General features: G+C 39.4%; 1 protein-coding gene across 1 annotated transcript; it reads right to left on the bottom strand.

Moving 5' to 3' along the window:
• Nucleotides 1-7,748: 7,748 nt before the first annotated feature.
• Nucleotides 7,749-16,076, bottom strand: LOC106052540 (acetylcholine receptor subunit alpha-L1-like). The gene is made up of 3 exons (XM_013207935.2): nucleotides 15,733-16,076; nucleotides 10,063-10,194; nucleotides 7,749-9,239 (listed from the first exon to the last, which is right to left on the bottom strand). The coding sequence occupies exons 1-3, from the start codon at nucleotides 15,867-15,869 to the stop codon at nucleotides 7,994-7,996; spliced, it is 1,515 nt and encodes a 504-aa protein (XP_013063389.2). The 5' UTR covers nucleotides 15,870-16,076; the 3' UTR covers nucleotides 7,749-7,993.
• Between the last annotated feature and the right edge of the window lie 290 nt (nucleotides 16,077-16,366).

The raw sequence follows: 16,366 nt of genomic DNA, 5'->3' as shown, positions 1-16,366 counted from the left end.
CAGTTTGATTTGTTTTCTTCTATTTTTCATGCTCAATTTTTACGTTTAAAATTTTAGTTCAAAAAGGAAGTCTTTTTTTTTTTTTTTTTCATAAAGCCAAACTTTCTAGGGTGAATTATGTAGACACACTTTATAAAAAAAAAAAAAAAAAAAAGGTACTTTATGGATACTCTAAATAATTAGTTCTTTATGGATATAAAGAAACACTTAAGATTATGTTGCAACACTTACTATGTGTATATCTTTATTATCCTAAAGGAATATATATATAGAGAGAGATTAAACCAAGTCAACTGCTCTAATATTTATCAGTGTAAAGTTGACTGACTGTAAATAATGTCAACTGGTCTAATATCTGATCAAAAGTAAACTAAGCCTAATGGTCTAGACCAGTGATTCCCAAAGTGGTCTATATAGACCCCCAGGGGTCTACGAAGACTTTCAAGGGGTCTACGAAAGTGAAAAAACAAATTGGGGGTCCATGAGATGTCCAAGGTGGTCTATGATAATAGATTTCATATAAGCAGGTCGTGACTTTAATTTTTACATCCCATTAATGTAATTCTTCACACTAGATATAATTTGTAACTTAGTTAATCATTTAAATATTTATCCTGCTATTCAAACGAAAAATTGTTGTATTTAATTTCAATACTTATTAAAATAACTTAATTTTGTCTTCATGTAAATAATGTTTACAAAAAGAAATGTAGACTGTATAGCGTTGATTATATAAAATTGTTCATTCTTTCCTTGTCAACCAAGCGGTTACCGATTGCCTTTTTTATGACGATATGAAACTAATTACGCTTGAGGATCATCTGCGACAATATCACCCAGATAAAAAGATATAGATTTGAAAAACTTTTGAACATTCAAAGATAAAGTTCAGAATAGACCCACAAAATCTCTATTCAACATCATGTAGAGAAGATGGTGGTTTATGAGTCTTACAATATCTGTTCACTTATAGCAAAATAAGGGTGTGGTCGTAGTGGTTAAGCGCTTGGCTTCCGTAATTGGGGTCCTGGGATCGAATCTCTGTGAATTTTGAATTTCAGGATTTTCAGGGCTCCCCTGAGTCCAGCCATCTCTACCTGAATTATGTTAGTAAAAGTAAAGGCGGTTGGTCGTTGTTCTGCCCACATGACACCCTGCTCATTAACCGTTGGCCAAAGAAACAGATGACCATAACATCATCACAATGTCTGAAAGGGGAAATTTACTTATTTATGGCAAAATGCGGAAAACACCATAGATAAAACATTGATTTTTATCAGCCGTTGTAGTTTTAAAACCTGTTTTAATCAAACCCAGATCTGATATTATTAAAAGAATTTCTTTAAGCAACAATACAGTTCAAGGTTGCTTCGGTGGCATGAGTTATAAAATTAAAAGCGTCACAGGTCCTGACAGGATGTAGTGGTGTGTGCTGCAAACTGCATTATGGTCGCCGGCTCTTTATTTTTCCTCAGGTTAACCCACAAAACCTTTCCCATGTTTGAGTTGCAAGACAGGAGAGTTTTGAATTCAGTTTTACTTCTGCTAGGTGGGTAGCCAGCCAAGACTAATGAGCCCTTCATGCTCGAAGCTTACTGGTTTAGGCGACAGTCACTCGCCTTCGCTCTTTCTCCCGATAGTGATAACATCTTCGCGAGGACACAATATTTGAGCAACTCGTGAAACGTCAACAAATACACGAGAAACTGCTCTTTGCGAAAACTCTTACAATGATACTTAAGGCCATTGTGTTTGGAGATTCCAGCAATACATATTGCTATTTTAATTGGTTTTGAATTTTATCAATAAAAAAGAGAGATCTCTAAAATCTCTAATATGTAGCTTTAAATTACTTTTTCACTTTTCAACTCTCTACAGATAGAAATTAGGAGGCGTTTTGGCTGAGTGGTAAAGTGCTTGGTTTCTGAACCGGGGGTCCCGAGTTTGAATCCTGTTGAAGACTTGGATTTTCAATTTCGGGATCTTTTTTTGGGCGCCTCTGAGGCCACCCAACTCTAATTAGTACCTGACATTAGTTGGGGAAAGTAATGGCTGTTGGTCGTTGTGCTGGCCACATGACACCCTCGATAATCGTAGGCCACAGAAACAGATGACCTTTACATCATCTGCTCTATCGACCACAAGGTCTGAGGGGAACTTTACTTTTTGTACAGATAGAAATTAGTTTAAAAAAAAAAAGTTGAATTTGCAAAAATTTGAAAGTTAAGCAGGGGGTCTACCGATAACCAGAAAACATGGCAAGGGGTCTTCGAGACAAAATAGTTTGGGAACCACTGGTCTAGACAATCTATATCTTGAACATAGGACACACACAAATACAGCAGCTGGTATTCCCACATGAATTCATTCAAGAGTTAAATAAATGGACGTTCCCAAAATGTCGCTCACCGTCTTCGAAGTCTGGATCTAAAGGCCTAGAAGTGTAGATACATCTAGACATTCACTTAATCGGGGAGGGGGGGGGGTTGGGGAGGGGTAAATTAAAAAAAAACAATCGTTGATTAGTTATTAAGAGTAAAATAATTGCACTTACAAAAACTAATCAGCTTTGTGGTGAAATAGTTACTATTTGTTTATGTTTGTGTAACGTCGTGAGAATGTGTTCACAACATTGATCTAGTGTGCTACAGTCCAAGTCTCTTTCGTCAGTTCATGTGTCGTTCTAGTTTAATAAAGCCTTTTTTTAGGTTAATCTTCAGTGTTCCTTTATTTCTTATTACAATTTATTAAACTAGAAATTTTCAATTCCATGGATCTATGTGCCTCACGTATCTTTTTCGGATTTTCGTTCAACACTATTCTCAGTCTGTAAGTAAAAGTAGTAATACAAATGGAACGTCTATTTAGGCCAAAAGAGCTAGACATAGAGCCTAGCTCGCCATCGGCTGCCGAGAATTGGCTGCACTGGCTCAGAACATTTGAGAATTTCATCTCCTCAGTCTCTCACTGCGAGATTGACAAAAAGAAATTACTTGAAAACTACGTTTCTTCGAGCGTATTTCAGTACATAAGTGAGTGTACCACGTTCGAAGAATCAATCAAAGTTCTACAAAATGTCTACGTGAAGCCTAAAAGCGAAATTTTTGCACGGCACATAACTCTTTGTCGACAAGAGAACGGACAAACCGTTGACTCCTTCCTACTTAAGCTTAAAAGTATGGCCAAAGACTGTGACTTCAAAGCCGTCACCGCTGAAGAACACAGAGATATCTTCGTAAGAGACGCCTTCATTACTGGACTGGCTTCAAACAGCATAAGGCTGCGACTCTTAGAGAAATCTACTCTAACTCTACAGTGCGCCTATGAAGAGGCAAGACAACTTGAATATGCCCATAACCATGCCATGGCGTATAACATCTATTCTGAAACTCCCTGTGGAGCTAGCGCCGACGTGGAGAGCCTTTCTCCAACGACAAAAGTAGAACACGAGGTGAGTGCGGCGACTAGTAAAAGATGTTTCTTTTGTGGAAACAGCCCACATCAACGCTTTAGATGTCCGGCCCGTGACGCTACATGCAACTTGTGCGGTAAGAGGGGCCATTTCCAGAAAGTCTGTAAATCGACTAGACAGACACTCAAATCTACAACCTCAGCCATAGTGAAAGCAGATGATGAGACGTCTCGGACTACAACCGTTGGATCTTCCTGGGCATCGACACCAGCGTCCGGTCTTACTAAATCTACTATTTCAATACTCGTCAATGGAGTACCATTGAAGGCTCTCGTAGATACGGGGAGCAGTGAAAGCTATATATCTTCTTCAATTGCTAAAAGGTACAAATGGAAATTAGAAACGTCCAGAAACAGAATCTACATGGCCTCTACACATCTTTCTCGCACTACTCACGGACATATTTTCGCTAAAATAAAGTACAAAGAGGAACAATATGAAAGTGTTAAGCTCTCACTACTAGATGGACTAGTATCTGATGTAATCTTAGGGCTAGATTTCATCAGCCAGAAAGAAAAACTGATGATCCAATTTGAGGGAAAACGAAGCACTCTCCAGGTCTGTAGGCTGAAAGCTGCACGAGTTGAAGCCCCTCGCCTCTTCGCTAATCTTGCTCCTAACTGCCACCCCATAGCCACTAAATCTAGAAAACATTCTATGCCTGACTCCAAATTCATTCAAACTGAAATCAAGAGACTTCTATCTGACAAAATTATTGAGCCTTCCACGTCCCCGTGGCGAGCCCAGATAATTGTAACAACGAATGAAAGGCACAAAAAGAGAATGGTTATCGACTATAGCCAAACCATCAATCGATTCACTTACCTCGACGCGTATCCCGTGCCAAAAGTGGATGAACTGGTGCAGGAAATATCTAAATACTCAATGTACAGTACATTTGACCTCAAAAGCGCTTACCACCAGATACGACGACCAGGGATGATGAAAAGCAGTACACGGCGTTCGAGGCTGGCGGAAAGCTTTATCAGTTTTGCCGCATTCCTTTTGGAGTGACAAACGGAGTCGCTGCATTTCAAAGGACGATCAACACAATAATTGAGGAGGCAGGGCTACAGGACACGTTCGCTTACGTGGATAACGTTACCATCTGCGGACTTGACTCCATTAGCCACGACCAGAATCTACAGAGATTTCTCAATGCCGCTAAAAAGTACGGTATCACCTTCAACAATGATAAAAGTGCTATTGCGACTAATAAAGTATGCCTCCTAGGCTACGAAATCTCACAAGGGCAATTAAGACCAGACCCCGAAAGATTTCAAGCATTGAGAAATCTACCTCCACCACAAGACATGAAATCACAAAAGCGGGTGATTGGACTACTGTCCTATTATTCTCAATGGATCCCAAATTTCTCCAGCAAGATCCATTTATTGGTGAACAACAAAGCCTTTCCTCCCCCCTGAACAAGTACAGGAAGATTTTAAACAGCTAAAACTTGAACTTGAAAACGCTGCTGTGTCGACGATAGATTATAATCGACCACTAACAGTCGAAACAGATGCCTCCGACATCGCGATTGCCGCCACTCTTAATCAAGACGGCCGTCCTGTCGCCTTCTTTTCAAGAACACTCACTAATAGCGAACGCAGACACTCAGCAGTCGAAAAGGAAGCATACGCTATCGTAGAAGCCCTGAGAAAATGGCAACATTACCTTATCAGTAGACCCTTCACATTGGTTACAGATCAACGCTCAGTGTCTTTTATGTTTGACCAGCAAAACAAGGGCAAGATCAAAAACGAAAAGATACAAAGATGGCGAATGGAGCTTAGTTGTTTCCAATATGACGTCGTATATCGACCCGGGAAACAAAACGCTGCGGCGGATACCTTTTCAAGAAACCACTTTGCGTCAGCAATGACTGGAGAAGACCTCAAACTGTTACACAACAACCTCTGTCACCCAGGGGTCACGAGACTCCTCCATTTCGTTCGGACTAAGAACTTACCTTTTTCCTGCGAGGACGTCCGCAAAGTGGTAAACCAATGTAAAACTTGCGCTGAACTGAAGCCTAGATTCTTCAAACAGTCTTCAGGCACCCTCATCAAGGCTACCCAACCATTTCAGAGAGTAAGCATCGATTTTAAGGGGCCACTCCCATCTGCTACTCACAACAAATACTTATTAACAATGGTGGATGAATACTCACGCTTCCCATTTGCCTACCCATGTCCCGATATGTCCTCATCTACTGTCATAAAGTGTTTAAATCAGCTGTTTTCCTTAGTTGGGATGCCAGAGTACGTCCATTCTGACAGAGGTACGTCCTTTATGTCGAGGGAGGTGCAATCCTTTCTGCACGAGAGGGGAATAGCTACAAGTAGAACAACCGCTTTTAATCCTTCAGGCAACGGACAAATTGAACGACTAAACAAAACTCTATGGAACGCTGTTACTTTAGCACTGAAAGACCTCGATCTCCCGATCTCGAGATGGGAGCTTGTCTTGAACCAGGCCCTATACTCGATTAGATAATTACTATCTACGGCAACAAACGAAACTCCACATGAGAGAGTTTTCCGGTTCAACCGGAAATCCTCCTTCGGGATATCTATCCCCACTTGGCTATCTAGCCCAGGTCGAATGTTGCTGAGAAGAGAGAACCAATCTTCGAAGTATGATCCTCTCACGAAGGAAGTCGAATTGCTGATGTGTAACCCCCAATATGCCGTGGTACGGTTGCCCAGCGGTAAAGAGGAGACGGTCTCTCTAAGACGCTTGGCTCCCACCCCCTCCCCATCCACAACAACAAGCGAACCTTCGTTCTTCCCTCAGGGTGAGGATAATGAATATCTTCCAGAAACTCAAAACACGGAAGTACCAGTCAACACCCCTACGGTGATACAAGAAAGGAAAGAACCCCTGGTAGGCTCTGAGGACCTCCGAGCGCTTCCTCTTGAAAATACCCCACTTGACGCTCAGGAACTCACTAGTGACTCCCAAACTGTAGAACAGGATAGTCAACCCCGTTACAACCTAAGAGAGAGAAGAACCAGACCGAACTATAGAGTCTAGAGTTGTTCCTCTATTGCACTACTTATGTTCTACATAAACTGGCATTGTTTATCTCTTGCTACTGATACTAGAGTTTACTTGTTCACTTACTTACGTACATGTCTACTTACTACACTATTTGTTAATATTTAAAACAGAAACTATTAATTGTTTATAAGTCATACAACAGATACTGGTTTTTAGGTTTCTTTGCATCACCATTCACTATTGTTTACAAGAGAAATTAATATTTCGACACTATTTATTGATCTATTGTATTACAGGCACTGGCATTCTCTTTTATTTATGCTATTGGCCTACTATATTACTATACTTGCTATTTTAATTCTAGGCGGGGTGAATGTGGTGAAATAGTTACTATTTGTTTATGTTTGTGTAACGTCGTGAGAATGTGTTCACAACATTGATTTAGTGTGCTACTGTCCAAGTCTCTTTCGTCAGTTCATGTGTCGTTCTAGTTTAATAAAGCCTTGTTTTAGGTTACTCTTCAGTGTTCCTTTATTTCTTATTACAAGCTTCATAAAGTAGGAATTGTTATTTAAACAAAAAAAACTTGTTAAAATGTTAGGCCTACTTTCAATGCCAATAAGCAGTCGATAGTAGTACCTGTAAATGTAGGTCTATCCCAGTAATAGGTGACATTGGTTGACTAGAAGACCATGTTCTATTTTGATCTATATGTAGCCAGGAGGCGTATTTCTCTGTAAATGAGACCACTGCTTTGAGCGGATGAATTAGTTTCGCAACCTGGTTATGGCGACCCAGATAAGCAGATTCTGACAAAATTGAATCATTGTGTGCTCGATCGACTCATCTATTATTCTCTCTTTCGGTATCAATATTGGGCTTATTTTTTTTTAAATAAAAAGATTTGAAGACAAAGGATAAATCCTCTTTGTCCACTATGAAAAAGAATGATTAACTTAAAAAAAAATGTTTGCAATGAACAAAAGAGACTTATATAAATACATTGTTTACAATGAACAAAAGAGACTTATATAAACACATTGCTTACAATGAACAATAGAGACTTATATAAACACATTGTTTGCAATGAACAAAAGAGACTTATATAAACACATTGTTTGCAATGAACAAAAGAGACTTATATAAACACATTGCTTACAATGAACAATAGAGACTTATATAAACACATTGTTTGCAATGAACAAAAGAGACTTATATAAACACATTGTTTACAATGAACTATAGAGACTTATATAAACACATTGTTTGCAATGAACAAAAGAGACTTATATAAACACATTGTTTGAAAGAAGAAGAAAAGAAACAGGAAATGTCTTCATTATCAGTTCGTGTTATCTAGACTGTATCATTAACTAAGGTATAAACACTTTGAACAATAAAATAGTTATATGTAATAGAAATAAATCGAAGTTCGATACTTAAAATAATGAAGAGAGAAAAACTAATTAACTGGGTGAGCACAAGCCAAATTAAAGCTCACATGCTCATTTCAGTCTAGTGTTGACTGTTTAATTGTACAAATGATACTATTGTCATTATAAGAAATATAGCAAAGAGAACTAAAAAGCTAAACAAATCTACACGGGAACATAACCGAAGAACATCAGGATCCATGTCGGCCTCCAGCAACTCATAGTTTGGACAAGCCTCGTGACCTCTCTTCGGCATGCAGTCATCGTTGGATGTGTGCATTCCTTCGTGACAACTCGGAGATTTTTTGTGGTGACTCGTTTTGATCACTTCCTTGTTGACTGGCTTCGTTCCGTGAAGAAGCTCTGATGAAGTTTTCAGCAATGCAGGCGTGTCGACCAACGACTTTTCATTCACAGTGTCCCAGAGATTTTGTAGTTCCACAGAGTTCAAACCAGGAGCGTCCGCCGGTATTGGGAGTTTGTACTCCACACATGCGATGCGCTTTCTGCGACAGAGCGTCCCGAACCTTTTGTCGCTCCTGCGGATGTTCAGCAGGAGCCCGAAGATGAAGATGGACTTGTAGTTGTCCGAGGAGGAGACCACCCGGCTCCAGCGCATGGCGATGACGACAACCGTCATGACCACACACATGGAGCTGATGAGGAAGAGAGAGACCAGGTATCGGAGTAATATGGGCAGGTCCACGGAAGAGGACGGGATAATACTACCGATGTAGGTGATGTACACGGACAGGGACAGCAGGTTGGTCAGCGCGTAGGCAAGTCTCTCGCCGCTCTCCACGGGGACAGCGAAGGTGATTAAGCTCAACATGGACACGGTCACGGCTGGGACGATGACGTTCAGAACGTAGTAAGTGGAACGCCGCTGGAGCTTCATGATAACATACAATGTCTGAAATTCGTAGTTTTTGCTTCCGTAAGAGTGCTCAGCTGTTGAGAACCCATGGATATTCCATTCTCCATCAGGAACAAAAGCTGACGCCTTTTGCGGGCCTCTGGGGTCTGATACTAGGTTAATGTCCCGTTTTGAGGAGTCCAGTACCCCGAAGCCAAATTTGCAGGATTGGTAGTCGTAGGGGAAGTACGTCATGTCCAAGCTGCACGACGTCTCCAATATTCCCGAAGAGCTAAAAATAACCGTACCGTCTGGAGCGACTAAGTGGTTTGTGGGAAGGTTGAACAAAGTGGGGCCCTTGGTTTGAGACTCCACGATGTACACAGTCGGCGCCCAGATTTGTTGTTGACTGAAATACATGCGATCCAATCCTCCGTAGTGTCGTGGCTCCCACATTAAGTTTTTATCTTTCCTATTTAAAAAAAAAAGTATTGTTGTCTTTATCATTATTAGTGCATTAACATTAACTTATTACCAAAAATATTTTATTTCGTAGCCTTTCTACTCATAGTTTTCGTGAAATACTTTTGAAGTTTTCTTTTTAACCTTTGAAAAATGGGGAGATAATGGTTAATTTGGAGATTTCCACTGTTGGAAAAAAAATGTAATCATGTTCTAGAGATGTACTTTGAAAAGGTCTAAAAGGTACCGAGTAGCGAGACAACACAGCGCGACGAGTTAAGCTAAGTTTACTTTTAGAGAAAAGAAGATGGCCTCTGAAAGAGCTTTCAAGAAGATAGCGGCACACGCTAAAGAAGAGCCCTTGCCAAATATATGCTCAGACGATGAAAAGAAAACTTAAATAGACAACTTAACGATGTTACCCTTTTTTTCCCTTCTCTCTAATAGTGTACCATAATTGACATCCACATATTCTTGTATTAAATTATATAGCATCCCCCCTCCCCCCCCCGAAAAAAAAAAAAGGAAACTTTCTTTGTGATAATTTTGCTAAAGAACTGCCTTGAACAGAATAAAGTTTTTGATTTTTTAAATATTTCGTTTGATTATAAGTCTCCGATTGAGAATAGCTACAAATAATCATTTACTCTAAGAGAATGAGCATTTTAATTACATCTCTAAATATTTTAAATCGCCCATTTTCTCGAAGCACGAACTATTGACTTAGATTTGACTAAGACTTGACCTAGACTTGTCTTAGAGGCAGACATTAGAGAAGAATGTACTATAAAACAGACTCATTTGGAAAAAGTGTGTATCTAGTCAATACTCACCAGTGGACACTGACAACAGCCAAGACAGAGATCCTCTGTTTAACATCATCAATATCAGAGACAGATAACAGATCGAACTTGAGCGATACAGTGATGGAAGCTGACTGGTTGCTCAGAGGGCGCATGTGTCTGCTGCAATGGGGCGATGTACATGGTTTAAAAGCTCATCAAATTTATTAAGCAAAGAAAGGGGGATAAACAGACCTACCTGTGTGACAGATTAACGCTGTAATATAGGCCATGTGTCAGAGTGTCAGGGGCGCCTCTCTACTATAGGCCATGTGTCAGAGTGTCAGGGGCGCCGCTCTAATATAGGCCATGTGTCAGAGTGTCAGGGGCGCCTCTCTACTATAGGCCATGTGTCAGAGTGTCAGGGGCGCCGCTCTAATATAGGCCATGTATCAGAGTGTCAGGGGCGTCTCTATGCAATTCCAAGTGCACAACGTCCAGACATAGTTGAATTATGAGAGTGAAAGTTGAAAGTGCCCCAATTATCTGATCAACTAAGTACACCCAACCCCGTGAATAGTAGACAGGATCAATTGTGATAGATAGCCTACTATTTTACAAAGCATTTAAAAGGTCACTCTGACAGTCTGGTAAAAAGTTTGTACACGTCATTTCTCTCACACCCATCTCGGGTCAAGTTGAAACTTTCAGCAATTAGTTATTGTACCCGACAAAACAAGAATCAATAAAATAAAAAAAATTAGTTAACGGACTATTGGTAATTTATTATTTTGTTTGTTATCAACAAGGGAAAGAAATTGTACTTGACATGTGGTAGTATAAGCTGAATTAGTCCCCTTTATACTGAATTAGGTCGTTAACAATAGATATCTATAAAACCTTCTATTTTCATAATCACTTCGATGGCGCAGTGGTTAGTGCTTTCAAAATGGCTTGAGCCCTCGAGTTCGAATTCAAGTCATACTTTTTTTTATATAAACTGCATTTAAAAAAGCGATTACTGTAATATTTACACAGACATTTCTTTCTTCCTCCCCCTCCCCTCCCTTTTCTTTTCTTAACTGGTACAGACAAGTGATAGGATCACAATGCATTGAGAAAGCTTTCTTTTCTTAACTGGTACAGACAAGTGATAGGATCACAGTGCATTGAGAAAGCTTTCTTTTCTTAACTGGTACAGACAAGTGATAGGATCACAGTGCATTGAGAAAGCTTTCTTTTCTTAACTGGTACAGACAAGTGATAGGATCACAATGCATTGAGAAAGCTTTCTTTTCTTAACTGGTACAGACAAATGATAGGATTACAGTGCATTGAGAAAGCTTTCTTTTCTTAACTGGTACAGACAAGTGATAGGATTACAGTGCATTGAGAAAGCTTTCTTTTCTTAACTGGTACAGACAAGTGATAGGATTACAGTGCATTGAGAAAGCTTTCTTTTCTTAACTGGTACAGACAAGTGATAGGATCACAATGCATTGAGAAAGCTTTCTTTTCTTAACTGGTACAGACAAGTGATAGGATTACAGTGCATTGAGAAAGCTTTCTTTTCTTAACTGGTACAGACAAGTGATAGGATCACAGTGCATTGAGAAAGCTTTCTTTTCTTAACTGGTACAGACAAGTGATAGGATTACAGTGCATTGAGAAAGCTTTCTTTTCTTAACTGGTACAGACAAGTGATAGGATTACAGTGCATTGAGAAAGGAAAGCTTTCTTTTCTTAACTGGTACAGACAAGGGATAGGATTACAGTGCATTGAGAAAGCTTTCTTTTCTTAACTGGTACAGACAAGTGATAGGATTACAGTGCATTGTGAAAGCTTTCTTTTCTTAATTGGTACAGATAAGTGATAGGATTACAGTGCATTGAGAAAGCTTTCTTTTCTTAACTGGTACAGACAAGTGATAGGATTACAGTGCATTGAGAAAGCTTTCTTTTCTTAACTGGTACAGACAAGTGATAGGATCACAATGCATTGAGAAAGCTTTCTTTTCTTAACTGGTACAGACAAGTGATAGGATCACAATGCATTGAGAAAGCTTTCTTTTCTTAACTGGTACAGACAAGTGATAGGATCACAGTGCATTGAGAAAGCTTTCTTTTCTTAACTGGTACAGACAAGTGATAGGATCACAGTGCATTGAGAAAGCTTTCTTTTCTTAACTGGTACAGACAAGTGATAGGATCACAATGCATTGAGAAAGCTTTCTTTTCTTAACTGGTACAGACAAGTGATAGGATTACAGTGCATTGAGAAAGCTTTCTTTTCTTAACTGGTACAGAGAAGTGATAGGATTACAGTGCATTGAGAATGCTTTCTTTTCTTAACTGGTACTGACAAGTGATAGGATCATAGTGCATTGAGAAAGCTTTCTTTTCTTAACTGGTACAGAGAAGTGATAGGATTACAGTGCATTGAGAATGCTTTCTTTTCTTAACTGGTACTGACAAGTGATAGGATCACAGTGCATTGAGAAAGCTTTCTTTTCTTAACTGGTACTGACAAGTGATAGGATCATAGTGCATTGAGAAAGCTTTCTTTTCTTAACTGGTACTGACAAGTGATAGGATTACAGTGCATTGAGAATGCTTTCTTTTCTTAACTGGTACAGACAAGTGATAGGATTACAGTGCATTGAGAAAGCTTTCTTTTCTTAACTGGTACAGACAAGTGATAGGATTACAGTGCATTGAGAAAGGAAAGCTTTCTTTTCTTAACTGGTACAGACAAGGGATAGGATTACAGTGCATTGAGAAAGCTTTCTTTTCTTAACTGGTACAGACAAGTGATAGGATTACAGTGCATTGTGAAAGCTTTCTTTTCTTAATTGGTACAGATAAGTGATAGGATTACAGTGCATTGAGAAAGCTTTCTTTTCTTAACTGGTACAGACAAGTGATAGGATTACAGTGCATTGAGAAAGCTTTCTTTTCTTAACTGGTACAGACAAGTGATAGGATCACAATGCATTGAGAAAGCTTTCTTTTCTTAACTGGTACAGACAAGTGATAGGATCACAATGCATTGAGAAAGCTTTCTTTTCTTAACTGGTACAGACAAGTGATAGGATCACAGTGCATTGAGAAAGCTTTCTTTTCTTAACTGGTACAGACAAGTGATAGGATCACAGTGCATTGAGAAAGCTTTCTTTTCTTAACTGGTACAGACAAGTGATAGGATCACAATGCATTGAGAAAGCTTTCTTTTCTTAACTGGTACAGACAAGTGATAGGATTACAGTGCATTGAGAAAGCTTTCTTTTCTTAACTGGTACAGAGAAGTGATAGGATTACAGTGCATTGAGAATGCTTTCTTTTCTTAACTGGTACTGACAAGTGATAGGATCATAGTGCATTGAGAAAGCTTTCTTTTCTTAACTGGTACAGAGAAGTGATAGGATTACAGTGCATTGAGAATGCTTTCTTTTCTTAACTGGTACTGACAAGTGATAGGATCACAGTGCATTGAGAAAGCTTTCTTTTCTTAACTGGTACTGACAAGTGATAGGATCATAGTGCATTGAGAAAGCTTTCTTTTCTTAACTGGTACTGACAAGTGATAGGATTACAGTGCATTGAGAATGCTTTCTTTTCTTAACTGGTACTGACAAGTGATAGGATTACAGTGCATTGAGAATGCTTTCTTTTCTTAACTGGTACAGACAAGTGATAGGATCACAATGCATTGAGAATGCTTTCTTTTCTTAACTGGTACAGACAAGTGATAGGATCACAATGCATTGAGAATGCTTTCTTTTCTTAACTGGTACTGACAAGTGATAGGATCACAATGCATTGAGAATGCTTTCTTTTCTTAACTGGTACTGACAAGTGATAGGATCACAATGCATTGAGAATGCTTTCTTTTCTTAACTGGTACTGACAAGTGATAGGATCATAGTGCATTGAGAAAGCTTTCTTTTCTTAACTGGTACAGAGAAGTGATAGGATTACAGTGCATTGAGAATGCTTTCTTTTCTTAACTGGTACTGACAAGTGATAGGATCACAGTGCATTGAGAAAGCTTTCTTTTCTTAACTGGTACTGACAAGTGATAGGATCATAGTGCATTGAGAAAGCTTTCTTTTCTTAACTGGTACTGACAAGTGATAGGATTACAGTGCATTGAGAATGCTTTCTTTTCTTAACTGGTACTGACAAGTGATAGGATTACAGTGCATTGAGAATGCTTTCTTTTCTTAACTGGTACAGACAAGTGATAGGATCACAATGCATTGAGAATGCTTTCTTTTCTTAACTGGTACAGACAAGTGATAGGATCACAATGCATTGAGAATGCTTTCTTTTCTTAACTGGTACTGACAAGTGATAGGATCACAATGCATTGAGAATGCTTTCTTTTCTTAACTGGTACTGACAAGTGATAGGATCACAATGCATTGAGAATGCTTTCTTTTCTTAACTGGTACAGACAAGTGATAGGATCACAATGCATTGAGAAAGCTAAAAACCAATGATTTGAACGAATTTAAGTCATTGGTTAACATGCGTGACGCGTAGGACGCAATCCTCTTCTTTTTAGAAGTAAGTACATGTGTTATCGCATTCTGTTGTGTCCGGTCCTGAGTCGAAAGATTAGAAGTAAGTACATGTGTTATCGCATTCTGTTGTGTCCGGTCCTGAGTCGAAAGATTAGAAGTAAGTACATGTGTTATCGCATTCTGTTGTGTCCGGTCCTGAGTCGAAAGATTAGAAGTAAGTACATGTGTTATCGCATTCTGTTGTGTCCGGTCCTGAGTCGAAAGATTAGAAGTAAGTACATGTGTTATCGCATTCTGTTGTGTCCGGTCCTGAGTCGAAAGATTAGAAGTAAGTACATGTGTTATCGCATTCTGTTGTGTCCGGTCCTGAGTCGAAAGATTAGAAGTAAGTACATGTGTTATCGCATTCTGTTGTGTCCGGTCCTGAGTCGAAAGATTAGAAGTAAGTACATGTGTTATCGCATTCTGTTGTGTCCGGTCCTGAGTCGAAAGATTAGAAGTAAGTACATGTGTTATCGCATTCTGTTGTGTCCGGTCCTGAGTCGAAAGATTAGAAGTAAGTACATGTGTTATCGCATTCTGTTGTGTCCGGTCCTGAGTCGAAAGATTAGAAGTAAGTACATGTGTTATCGCATTCTGTTGTGTCCGGTCCTGAGTCGAAAGATTAGAAGTAAGGACATGTGTTATCGCATTCTGTTGTGTCCGGTCCTGAGTCGAAAGATTAGACGTTGATCTTGTCGGGATAGCTTATAGTAAGCATCTTCTTTCTTGTGGTTTGGATGAGAGCTCATCCATTTCTCGTTTATTTTATTTAAAATTAATTTCTTCATTTCTTCTGGATAGAGTGCAGAGTTTATTTGTGAGTTTGTTCTCCCACTCTTGGCGAGTGTGTGAGCCTTCTCATTTCCTTCTAGTTGCATATGAGCTTTTGGTATACGTGGTACGTGCTCTGCCCAGCTTAGCTGTCGAACCACAAGAAGTCCCTCTATACTGTCCATACCTTCGTTCGCAAGGGCATCGCTGTTTGTAGTGCGGTCTTGCCACTATATGTCCAGGATGGAGCGCAAGCATCTTTGGTGAAAGCGTTCAAGAAATTTTTGTTGATCTCTGTATATTATGATTTAGTATAGCGCAATGACATTCACAAGGTAAACGAGCTAAAAACAACATAATTTTAAAAGAAATCAAATTTTACCTGTAATTTGTTAGAAGTACTTGATGCAGTCTAAGAAAGTCAAACTCCGTAGCATTAGACTCCATCGATAGGACACTGCCGGTCATCAGTATCGTCTGACAAAGAAGTTGAAACCACACGAGAGCCTTTGATGACATTGCAGACACGATGTAGGGAGGGTGTATTTTACTACAAGAACAAACGCACTTTGATCTGACCACACGGTTCACACTACGAATGTTTCAACAGATATTTACTCTTTCTCTCTCAGCTATTTAAATAGAACAATTCTGATACTGTATACACTAGACCAAACCTTCTCCTCTCTTTGACCTGGTCAGAGGCAGCAAGATCGGAGACCTAAACATCCCCCCCCCCCGGTCTTCTGTAAACTATTTTTTCAACAGACATAACGAGAGAAGATTGATGCGGACCTGATGACGTAATTAGTCATTCTATTCATTCAGCGTACGTTGAACTGACACGCGACTCCGGCAATACCACAATCCACTTAGCCGCAAGCTAATCTATTCCTCACGACCCTACATTAAAACATTAGGGAGTCTACTAGTCTAGTTCTGTTGCCATGGTAATATATACAAAAAAACAAAAACAAACTACAAGCCAGAATCTCAGAAACTTCTCTCCACTTAGT

Source organism: Biomphalaria glabrata, chromosome 3 (assembly GCF_947242115.1).
Source record: "Biomphalaria glabrata chromosome 3, xgBioGlab47.1, whole genome shotgun sequence".
Taxonomy (NCBI): Eukaryota; Metazoa; Mollusca; class Gastropoda; family Planorbidae; genus Biomphalaria; species Biomphalaria glabrata.
This window is presented reverse-complemented; position numbering and strand designations above follow the sequence as displayed.

What these genes read in the sequence shown, in the direction of transcription:
- LOC106052540 (XM_013207935.2), bottom strand. Translation starts at nt 15,869, where the DNA reads ATGTCATCAAAGGCTCTCGTGTGGTTTCAACTTCTTTGTCAGACGATA. An exon ending in GTACTTCTAACAAATTACAG is followed by an intron (nt 10,195 to 15,732) that starts GTAAAATTTGAT and finishes GCCCCATTGCAG; the next exon opens with CAGACACATGCGCCCTCTGA. An exon ending in GCTGTTGTCAGTGTCCACTG is followed by an intron (nt 9,240 to 10,062) that starts GTGAGTATTGAC and finishes TTTTTTAAATAG; the next exon opens with GAAAGATAAAAACTTAATGT.